Here is a 12,104-nt window from a genome sequence, read left to right as displayed (position 1 = left end):
CACCATGTCAGAGACAAGAATAACATAGATAAATTAAAGGGATAAGTCCCAAACTTCATGTTATTAAAGGTTCTTCACCAAACTTTTTCCCAGAGTTTATAACATTTACAGCAGTCTTCCTGTCCTCTGTGAAAAGCTAATGGGAATACAGGAAATAAAGAGAAAGTAAAATAATCTATAAATTTGATAATTAGCTCTGAAAAACTGAAAGCTAACAAGTATGATCATTTTGACCACACTATTCAGATTCATGGCTAAAATAATATGTAAGTATTATTTGGTGCTTCAAGTTTGATTGTCGTTAAAATTTATAATAAATTTTCATAATTACGTGTTATCTTATTTAAATGTTTTCCTTCATCTATCCAAGCTACACAAAATGCACTCAGCAATCTACTAATTCTTATTTACTATTCCATACTATCTTAATACACCTCAAGGCTACAGGAAGGTTACTCCAAAATACAGACTATAAGTGGCAAATAGAGATAAAATCTGACTGATAAAATCAATACTGTTAATAAAGGGGAGAGAGAACGCTGCTCAGGATGAATACGGGAAGACAGGATGTGTCGTTAAATAAAAGTGCTAACAGAAAACATGATCCACGTGAACATGTAGAAAAGGGGGTCAGGGAGCTAGGGTCTAGCAGTTTTCACTTAGCACTGCCAAGGAAAGTGGATGCTCTACCACACAAGGTAGATGGTCTCGACTCTGCAGGAGGTGAAAACATGAGGAGTAAGCTCATCAGCCATTGAAACCATGTATCTAACTCTTCTTGATGACCAAGTGATATGGCTTGGACACTTATTCCCTCCAAATCTCATGTTGAAAAGTGATCCCCAATGTTGGAGGTGGGGCCTGGTGGGAGGTGTCTGTGTTGTGGGGGTGGTTCCCTCATGATGGCCTGGTGCCCTCCCCATGGTAGTAAGCGAGTTCTCGCTCTGTTGATTCACACGAGAGCTGGTGATTTAAAAGCATGTGGCGTCTCTCTTGCTTCCTTTCCCACCCTGTGATATGCTTGCTCTCTCGCTTCACCTCCCACCATGACTGTAACCTGAGGCCTCACCAGAAGCCAGTGATGCTGGTGCCATGCTTGCATAGCCTTCAGAACCGTGAGCCAAGTAAACCTCTTTTCTTTATAAATTACCCAGCCCCAGGTATTCCTTTATAGCAACACAAACAGACTAACACAACAAGCAATCTTGTGGTTGTAATTGGCTTCCCACTTGGTTCCTACAAGGAAAGAATGCTGACAGAAATAATCTGGTCTGTATGACAGTGACATTGCAAACTTGTAATTGCCATTCTGGTTTGCCTTGATCATCTGTGAACTGTATAGACACGAGCCGGTTTTTGAGAGACCAGTGATCTTTTGGCATGCTGACAATCAAGTTTCTAGAGCTGGAATGTGGAGGGCCAACTCTGGGCCATGGTGACACTAGTTACTTTGAGAAAGCCACTAGGGAGCCCCATCTCTAGCCTATGCCATGCTCCTCAACTGAGCAACACCTTTCCACCTCAACATGTCTTCAACCCACCATACAAATACATAAGAAAGAAGAAAATAAAGTTGAATGTGGTATTTGTATGAAGAAAACTGTAGCATTTAAAAAAAACAAATTGCTTAAGGGATAAAAGAGGAATATATTCAAAGCAGGCAATGCTGAGTGATACTTACTGTATTCCTTTCAAGTTAGAAAGCAATGAAAACAGAATGAATAGTATGGTTAGTGAATCTTTTTTAATACTAGAAAAACCATACGACTTCCTTATGTTGACTCGTCTGAAATCAAAACTCTCCAAACACCACAGATCAAATAGGAAAAAGAAAGTTATTGGAGAAGATGTCTCCACAGAATATAATATCTTCAATATCTAAAAGAAATAGCATGTGACTGTTAACAAGGTATAAAAGACAGACAGCACTTGGAGTTAGAAACGGACTTGGAGAGCAAGCAGTTCCTCCACTTTCCGGATGATCTGAGGCATCGTGCATAACCTCCTCATGTGTCAGTTTCCTAATCTGCAAAACAGACGTGGAAATCTGTTCCTCATTAGGTTGTTATGAATATTAAATAAATCTTTTCTTGCGGTTATCTCTTCTTGGACAACTCCAAACTCATGATTTCCAAAACTGAATCCATAATCTTCACCTAAAAACTCTTATTACTTATCTTGGTAAATGGTCTTCTGGCACCCACACCCAATCCATCATCTTTCTCCTTCTCATTCAGTGTGGATTCCAGTCCCCTAATCTCTCATACAGGTCTTCCCTCTCCTCCATCCACACTGTCACTCCCCTTATTTCTCTAGCCTTTTCTTTTGCTATTCCTCCCTTCTCCTTCTCTAAAATCCTTTAGGGTTCATTATAGCTTTCAAGGAAAGATTCAACTTTGAAGCGTATCACACAAGGCACCTACCTGCCTGCCCACTATAGCATCATTCCCCACAGTAACCAGTCACACTAAAAAAAATCTCTAACCTCTCAATCTCTAAACAAAATAGAATGTCAGCCACTTGTCGAGCTGTCTTTGCTAGAAACTCTTCTCCTGTTTCATCTGTCTGTATTGTCCTTGTCCTTTGAAGCTTAGCTTACGATGCAGAGAAGCCTCTCTTATCTACTCACCCTTGTCTACATTGAGGGACTGACTTAGATATTTCTCGTGAACCCATAACACCAAGGGTATGATCTCGAGCATAAGCAATCAAAATTGTTATTAGTTTGTCTGCATTATCCACATATTGTTATGGGTTTAGCTACCTATATCATCCACTATACTGTAATTAAAAAAAAAAAAATTGAAACAGGATCTCACTCTGTCACCCAGGCTGAAGTGCAGCGGAACAATCATAGCTCACTGCAGCCTCAAATTCCTGGGATCAAGCGATCTGCCTGCCTCAGCCTCCTGAGTAGCTAGGACTACAGGTGCACCCCACCACACATGGCTACTTTTTAAATTTTTTGTAGAGACCAGGTCTCACTATGTTGCCCAAGCAGTTCTCAAACTCCTGGACTCAGGCGATCCTTCTGTCTCAGCCTCCCAAAGCACTAGCATTACAGGCGTGAGCCACCGGGCACCACCATGCTAGGCCTATACTGTAAACTTCTTAAAGGCAAGGATTATTTTATCTTTGCTGTTCCAGCATTTCATACAGTATCTGCCAGAGAACGTGTAAAATAAATGGTAAGGTTTTTGCTTTTCAGACATTACTTTTATTCACATGAAATTAATACTCATATATGTAATCTGCTTAAGGCAGCTGAAACGTGCCTCAGAGAGAACAGCACTCAAGTAAAAGAGATTCATGATATTGAAGATACAGAGGTGCTCTGGAGGGAGTTCAAAGCATTACAACCTGCTTTTGTTTGACATCAATTCACGGAAAACTGTAAAAATATGGAAGAGAAGTCTGAAAATTCTTACAGCTTAGCAATGAAATCTTAAGTCTTCCCTAGTTGTCCTGACATTTTAGGACAATCACAAAAAGCACACCTGGCTATAAGTGTAGAGCTCATATAAGTGTGAAATTTAAATACTAAAAAAGTCTTTTGAAAATTATACAGCTAAGACTTTTAAAAACCATAAGATTAACTAGATATAGCACACACAAAAAAAGTGAATGTAACATGTAATCCTTCGGTAAAATAACTTACCACAGGTACCACTATACATTTTGATGCGTCACACACATGAACAGTGAGATTTTCAGAGTTCAAAATATAAATTTCCTTCTCGTACCAGAAAACTCCTTTCTTTTTTTTTTTTTTTTTTTTTGAGACGGAGTCTCGCTCTGTCACCCAGGCTGGAGGCTCCTGGGAGGCGGAGCTTGCAGTGAGCCGAGATCGCGCCACTGCACTCCAGCCTGGGTGACAGAGTGAGACTCCGTCTCAAAAAAACAAAAACTTAGTACCAGAACATTTTGAGTCAGAGTTAATGAAGTTAAGTACTAATCATGACACTGAGATGCCAGAGTTTAAATATAGGACATTAAAATGGTTGAAATAGAACCTAAAAGACCTGTATGGTAAGACATGAAAATAAACAAACACCCTATTCCACCCCACCTCCCCAAATCTGAAGCAGGTCAGTTATATTTGTAAAGAAACAATAAAATATTCTTCTTTTTACCTCCACTGTGCCTAGAGGAATCTGTAAGTACCACTCCAAAATTGTTGTTTGCAGCCTCTGAAACAATAGGATACTTAGGGATGCCCACGGGTGGAGAGGATGCCTGGGTGTTTTTTGATGATGCTGTTTTTTCTAGAAAGGTAAATCAACATATACAGTAACATAAGCTTACATGTATGTAAAGTGGGGAAAAAAAGAGTACTGTGAAACTTATCTGGTATGTGGTTATAAATTTATGAATTTATCTGCCACAGCATCTAAATGTAAGACCTACTTCATAAATACTTAGCTGATCTGAGGAACTGACCAAAAATTACTTGGTCTTTTTCTAGTATCTTTAAAGTAAAGCTAAAATATGTCTTCCTTCATTTTAACTTTACGTATGCAAAAAAAAAAATAGGTGAAAAAGCCAAATGACTAAGTGTTCAAACTATTAGTCCATTTTTCTTTTTACTGTATATATTTCTTAATTCTAAGCCATAAAACTCATCATTAAAGAGCTTCTGCTAAGTTTTCTAAGGAAAAGTGTCACATCGTTTTAATATTTCAAGAGGCGAAAAGTGAAATGGAGTGATTTGTTAAAACCTGAAATGCACGATTACTCAGTATTTATAGGTCAGACTCCATGAACACCTAATGACTGATTATGAAAATTAACTCAAGATACATTTAAAATAGAAAGTACTTGTTATTTTTCTGGCCAGACTTAGTAATTAGATGAAAGGGTCTTTTTCAAAAGCCACTAGTTGGTTTCTTCTCAATCTTCATACCTCCTTTTCGTTACAGTGCCATACTAAAATACTCTTCCATCCAGTTCCCTTCCCTACCCACCAAAGTCTCTTTGTTCATTTACAGCCAAGCCACGATGGCATCTTTTTTTATCAAGCCTTCTCTCACAAGCCTTTTCTCTTTCTGCAGAAAGAATATCCTTCCTTTGTGCTTCCCCAGCACTGTCCTTGGAAATCTCCTGTGGTACTTGGCATATTCTGGTCTCTTTGCCTACAATCCTACCCACCTCCATTCTATCCAGACTCCAGCCAGCTCGAACGCTCCAGCTCTTCTCAGCTCACTCAGAGGTAAAGTCAAAGTCCTCCCAAGGTGGATGGTGTGCTGTGTGATGTGGACTCCCCATTGTTCCCTGGCATCTCTCCCCTACAGCCTCCTCACCCACGTTGCTCCCATCACAGCAGCCCCCTCGTGCTCCTAGTGAACACCATGCACACCCAGCCTTGGGCCCTGGCACTTGCTATCTCTGCTGGGAATGTTCTTTCTCTAGAGAGACACATGGCTTTCTACTTCCCCTCCTTCGTGTCTCTGCTCTGATGTCGACTGCTCGTTGGGGACTTTTCTGGCCGCCTGCTTAAACTGTTAACAACTCCTACCCCATATACTTCCTGTATCCACCCCCTAACTTATATCTCTGTTAACACCTTCTAATGTACTTATAACTTACGTATAAGTCTCTCTCAACTAGAATGGAAGCTCTATGAGGCCATAAGTTTTGTCTATTTTGCCTCTTGCCTGACATGTAAAAGGCATTCAATAAATACTAGCTGAACTGACTACAGTCTTGTAGTTGGTATTAAGTTACACATCTTAGCTTTCTTATCAAAGTGTAAGCTCTGTCGGGATGGATCTCATCTTGACCATCTTCATTTTCCCTATATCATCTATCCTCATTGCCTTGTATAACATAAGCCTTCAAAAACATCTGTGGAATATTCTATAGAATAGGACAACACAACCATGTAAATGTGACCCCAAAATGGAAGGGGGAGGCTATAATAGGGTCGTTTAGTGAATTTATATATAGGAATTTCTACTATCCAAAAGAATTCTGGTTGGGCACAGTGGCTCACACCTATAATCCCAGCACTTTGGGAGGCTGAGCTGGGCGGATCACGAGGTCAGGAGATCGAGACCATCCTGGCTAACACTGCGAAACCCCATCTCTACTAAAAATATGAAAAATTAGCTGGGCATGGTGGCACACGCCTGTAGTCACAGCTACTTGGGAGGCTGAGGCCGGAGAACTGCTTGAACCTAGGAGGCGGAGGTTGCAGTGAGCCGAGATTGTGCTACTGCACTCCAGCCTGTGCGACAGAGCAAGACTCCATCTCAAAAAAAAGAAAAAAAAAAGAATTCTTACGAATAAATTGACATCAGGGCAGCCAGCTCATTCCTCCAAAGGAAGCCCTCACTTCCTCACTTACCTTTGCTGGTTCGGAAGGTAAGCATGGCAGGTTGGCCTTCACCTGCTGCGCTTCTTGCTACCATCAAGACTTCATAAAGACTAGATGGCTCCAGCTCAGCTAAATGGAGCTCATTTTCACTTCCTGGGACTCGAACCGTGTGCCAGCTTCCCACCATGCCAACCCCATCGTCCAGCTGCCCAAGAGAAAACACACCAGAAAAGCAGGAGATGGAGGATAGGAAATCTTTCAGTCACATTTGATCAAAACTAGGATTCATTTAATTCTAGAAGAGTTTTAAGAAGTAATACACCATGGTAAGTAACTTCTTCATATTAAGAAATACAAGATCTGTTGCAAGAACGCTGCAATTCTCACTGTAGAAAAACTCCTGGCTCTGCATCTGACCACTAATGTGTGGCCTCAAGCAAGTTACTGCCCTCCCAGACTCTGTTTCCTTTACTTGTTATGGAAACAAAATCTTCTTTCTTCCTGGGCTAATGAAGAATAAAATAAGTATAAAATAATAGGTATCATTGGTAATTATATAATATACATAGTAGATATATGGTAAATTAAGATGATATTATGTTATATGTATATGAATTATATAATTATGTATTATATATTTCCAGCATTCTTGCTTCATGTCTTGATGCTGTTCAATATGTGTTACAGGAAATAAAAAGATCTAATCAGTTGTTTCTTGATTAATGGAACCAAGAAACAATATTGCATGGAGGTTTTAGGGTAGATGAGATTACTAGCAAAACTTCTTCATCTAGAATCATTCATTAGGTTAGAAACAGTACATAAACTTTAAAATAGCATCATATTAAAATATCATCATGTTGTTTTTCCTAGTCATTAAAAACATTACCATTCAACAATGTATACTAAAATTTCTTGAACAAAGAAAATTATTTTAAATATGGAATGCATCCCTCCCATTTCATTCATTTACTGGTCTCATTAAACAGAGAGGAGCTTTTCCATTCTGCTCCAATACAAGCCCATGGGGAAAATAATATTTGAAGAGTTAACTGAGAGAGGCCCAAGGTTTACCACCAAAAATGACCAAACAATGTGTGACTTTAATACAATTAAAAAGGCAACTTGAAGCTGGGCACAGTGGCTCGTGCCTGTAATCCCGGCACTTTGGGAGGATTAGGTGGTGGATCACTTGAGGTCAGGAGTTCAAGACCAGTCTGGCTAACTTGGCAAAACCCCATCTCTACTAAAAATACAAAAAAATTAGCCAGATGTGGTAGTGCATGCCTGCAATCCCAGCTACTTGGGAGGCTAAGGCACGAGAATTGCTGGAACCCAGGAGGCAGCAGTTGCAGTGAGACGAGATCACACCACCGCACTCTAGCCTGAGTAACAGAGCAAAACCCTGTCTCAAAAAAAAAAAAAAAAAAAAAAAAAAAAAAAAAAAAAAAACCTTGAAATGCAAACAATTGGCATAAATTATGCCAGAGACTCTGTTCAAATAGTTGTTTTTAATAAGAAACTGCTTTATTTGCTACATAAATGGTATTCTACTACCTTAGAGAAGGAAGGAATTTGTGTTTTAAAAGTGGTTATAGAGCTTTATGTTGAAGGGTTTAAATGGTTGATTAAATATGTAGAGACATCATTGGCTTCCTAGAATTCCAGTTTGGGGGGAAATTATACTTCATTCTCAGTGCTTTCCTAGGATTGGTAAATCCAGCATGATTGGGATCTCTCTGACAAACTCATCAGTCTGGAACACTCTTATTCTGTTTCCTGCCATTCTACAAACGGAAAAGGCAACAGTATGTGTCATACAAAGAACGTTCAGGTGTGAGCAGAGAAAGATGATAAACGATAAGACATTACCTTTCGATACTTCACAAAGTAAGCATTGATGGGCAGCCCACCATCCTTGCCTGCCCTCCACACCAGGTTGTACGTGTCTGGTGTGTGGGTCTGTGGGGGGCTCAGTATGATGGGGGCGTCAGGAACAGAGATGCCGCTGGCGTTTTTCTCTGGTGCTGATTCCACTGCACTGGGATGGACCTTCCCCGGCAATGAGCTCAGTAACCCGGTTTCTAAACCATCTCTCTTATTTCTTTCATCATTCTGAGCAGCATCAGGAAGTGTGACTGTCTCTGCTTTTGTATTTGTTTCAAAAGGAACTGCAGGGAGAGAGGAGAGAGCTTGAAGATACCCCTCACTGCAGTGTCTTCTACCCAGTTTGTGACGTGACTGCCCTCACTTTTATTGTTAGCACAATTTAAGCCCTGGAAGTTAAAACGGGTAACATTGCCATTTATAATTCATGGAAACATTTAACCTCTAGTCCCAATCTTTTCTCATGGTAGAGCAAATAAATTGCTTGAAAAACCAATTATATGATGCAATAGTGTAGCAATTAAATGTTCTTATTTTTTCCTTGTTCTCTAAGAGTATTCTTTTTAGTAATAATCATTTGCTAGTTTAACCTCAGAAGATTTCAAGTTGGCTAGGCATGGTGGCTCAACCTGTAATCCCAGCACTTTGGGAGGATGAGGCGGGGGGATAGCTTGAGCCCAACAGTTCGAGACCAGCCTGGGCAACATGGTGAAACCCCATCTCTACAAAAAACACCGAAATTACCCAGGCGTGGTGGCACATACCTGTAGTCCCAGCTACTTGGGAGGCTGAGGTGGGAGGATCACCTGAGCCTGGGAAAGTTGAGGCTGCAGTGAGCCATGATCGTGCCACTGCACTCCAGCCTGGGCAACAGGCCAACTAACTACTACCCGAGGGGGATCCTGCAACTACACCTGACTCAAAAAAATTTAAAAAAGATAAAACAAGCAGGCAGCCTTAACACTTACTACTAACAGCATACAGAATATACAGAGAAAGATAAAAACAATTTGCACTGAAAAAATAAATAGGTTGCATACAGTCAAAGATAATTACTGAGCACATATTATGTGCCAAGCATTGTACTAGCTATCTTATAAACATAATCTCATTTAATTCTCCAAACATTCTTAGGTAGATGGTAATACTCCCATGTTACAGATGAAGAAATTAAGGTTCAGAGAGACTAAGTGAAGGCTGCCAGAAGAATGTTAACGGTACTGCTGTGAAAAAAAAAAAAAGAAAGAACAATTTACGAAAACGAATATATTGCCAGCGCAATAAAACCTAAGGAGTGACAGCTTGCTTTCTTGAAAGTGCTATTAATACTGGCAACGGAAAATTCTATTTTTCACTCCTTTTGTGGAGGAAGAGTGCAGAGGAAACAACGTACATTTATTTCCAAAATGAAGTCAGATTCCTGGTAAAAGATGGGTGTGTTTTTAGAAGGGCTGGACTGTAGTAGAGAACCAGCAGAAAACAGGACTAACAGTGTAAGGTTAGTTCCCTGTTGGTTTAAAAGAGAGAAAGGGTGTCCCAGAAGCATCCTCCATCAGAGAAAACAAGAAGCTAGTAAGGAAATAATGTAGAAGAAAACTAATTAAGTTCACTGAGACAACTTCAAAATATTGCTCCTGGAACAGCAGAGTTTATCTAGTGAGTCAGACTGCGGACTGATGTTCAGGGTGTGATCCGGTGCCTGCTAATGCAGACAGACGGACTCAGCAAGTGGAGGTAATTAACTGTGGCTTGAGGTAGTGGAGAAGGACCTTTTTATCATTAGAAGTTTAGTGGATCCTCCGGGCAGTTTTCCACTGGGAAGTGGGATCTGGCTGTAAAAGAGTTTAAATGCCACATGCCTCATACAGAAGCATGAGAAAAACGTTACGCTGCAGCTTCTCCGCTGTCTGAGTATCAAAATTCCATTTCTGTAAGACTTAAGATGCAATAAGACCTCTCCAGAATTTTTATTAAAAGGGGGATTCAATTAACTTTCTTCTTCTGTTTCAATGATATAATCTGGGCACTTGGGAGATACACTCAATACAACTGAAAAGACCTTACCAGTACTTCCCCAGTGTTTTTGCACGTATTATCTCAACCTATCTTCAGACTCTACGAAATGGGTAGAACAGGCATCTAGCATCTTTTAAGGTGGAATGTTTTTTGAATTGGAAAAGAGATTGATGCAACTATGACAATGTAAATAAATTTAATGACTGTAAGTGGAAACTAATTAAATAGGGAGGGAGTACAACCATATCTGTCAAAGATGCTCCCACTGTGACCACTGCTGCCAGCAACTCACAACCCAAACTACTTAGGAAACCCACGCCAACTCCCATGACAGTTTTAAAGAGTACCACACACTCTACAAATATTTGTACATCCAGGACCTCAAAAACCCAAGGTCTCTGGAAAAAACAAAAGGCTGGGGAGAGAGTTCTCTCTTTCTCTAACCTAGCTTGCTCTCCCCTTTACAGTACAGTAGTCAAAGTAAATGACTTGTCAGGATGCTAGAATCTCACAAGGCTCAGATTCCTATGCAAAGAAGTGAGTTGTTATATATTGTTTTGAGTTTTAATAAACTCAGTTGGATCTTAATAATTATGCTAGAAAATTTAAAAAAGACAATGTAGGACCTCTCTGGTAGAATATAGCTGATGGGGTTACCATACATAAAAGTAGTATTTATCAAGACATAAAATCCTGGAGCACATGGGAATCTTAAAGATCTTCGAAAGTTAGTTCACATAACTTCAAAGGGCTTCCGATTTATCATATTTAAGGTGAGGAAGTTAGACAAAATATCTAGTTCCATCAGCCATAACTATGACATATGTATCTCTACACCTTGCATTCACATAATCCCTTCAGCTAAATTCTACCCAAGGAGCTCCTGCAACTACACCTGTCATGCAGCTAACAATTTTGACAGAGCCACTCTTATTTTTGCCTAGAGGAATAGAAATATAAACACACACACATATTCATTTATAGGTGCAGATTTATGTAACACTGAACTACTTTCTTCATTTAAGGATTCTTAAGGTTTCTAAAATCACTAACTATTTCTTCCTTCCCTTAACACTGCCACAGGAGATCACTATAATTTAATAATAGACAGTAATAATCATAACTTTATACTTAGTACCATTGGAAGGCTTTCTATTGCCAGACACCATTCTAAGCACTATGCATTAACTCCTTGGATTCTCACATCAACCCCATGAGTGGGGCACCTTCACTATACTTGTTACACAGACGAGGAAACAGAACAGAGAAGTGTAGTGATTTGCCCTCGGGTTACAAAGCTGCTAAGTGGCAGAGCCAGGATTCTGACACAGCCCACGTGCTTAGCCTCCACATCTCCCCCACCTGTAACATGCACAAGAAGATAAGGGGAAGTCCCTGGTCTCCACCACTTCTCCTCCGCCTCCAGCTTCATTCAGAGCCAGGGCGTCCTTGTTTGCATGTGAAGGGAAATCGTATGTGCACATACGAACTCTTTTTTATTTCAACCATCACTCCTTTGCCAAGGACCCCCCGTTGGCCACTGCTCTGGCTAAGGGTGCCCACACACTGGTCGTGTGGTCCAGACTGTGGCAGATGGGCCAGGGGAGAGGAACTGTGGGGACCAGACTGTGAACTCACTAAAGCAGGAAATGCTGGAGCCCCAGACCTGTCTAGAAGGAGGAACGTGGGCTCTGAGCTCAGCATAAGCACTGCTCCTTGACCCTATGGGCTCTATGGCCTGTGGGACCATGGCCCCAGGCAGAAGAGGGCCAAGCTAAGCCCCTTAAAGCAGAGGCCAGGGTCAGAGACCTCAGTTACCCAAGACTAAAGGCAGTACTGCCTTTGATGTTGGGCCTCTCACAAGACAAATAAGGTGACAATCTAT

General features: G+C 40.5%; 1 protein-coding gene across 1 annotated transcript in view; it reads right to left on the bottom strand.

The window, feature by feature from the left end:
- Nucleotides 1–12,104, bottom strand: part of CDON (cell adhesion associated, oncogene regulated) — a 102,330-nt gene that overhangs the window by 36,901 nt on the left and 53,325 nt on the right. Inside the window, exons 9-11 of the mRNA XM_030828887.1 lie at nucleotides 8,189–8,487; nucleotides 6,347–6,521; nucleotides 4,134–4,265 (exon numbers count right to left, since the gene is read on the bottom strand). Of these exons, the coding sequence (XP_030684747.1) occupies nucleotides 4,134–4,265; nucleotides 6,347–6,521; nucleotides 8,189–8,487 (606 nt within the window). The remainder of the gene's footprint in view (nucleotides 1–4,133; nucleotides 4,266–6,346; nucleotides 6,522–8,188; nucleotides 8,488–12,104) is intronic.

This window comes from Nomascus leucogenys, chromosome 15, assembly GCF_006542625.1.
Source record: "Nomascus leucogenys isolate Asia chromosome 15, Asia_NLE_v1, whole genome shotgun sequence".
In the NCBI taxonomy this organism is placed as follows: Eukaryota; Metazoa; Chordata; class Mammalia; order Primates; family Hylobatidae; genus Nomascus; species Nomascus leucogenys.
The sequence above is the reverse complement of the archived record's forward strand: the minus strand, read 5'-3'. Positions and strand labels throughout refer to the sequence as shown.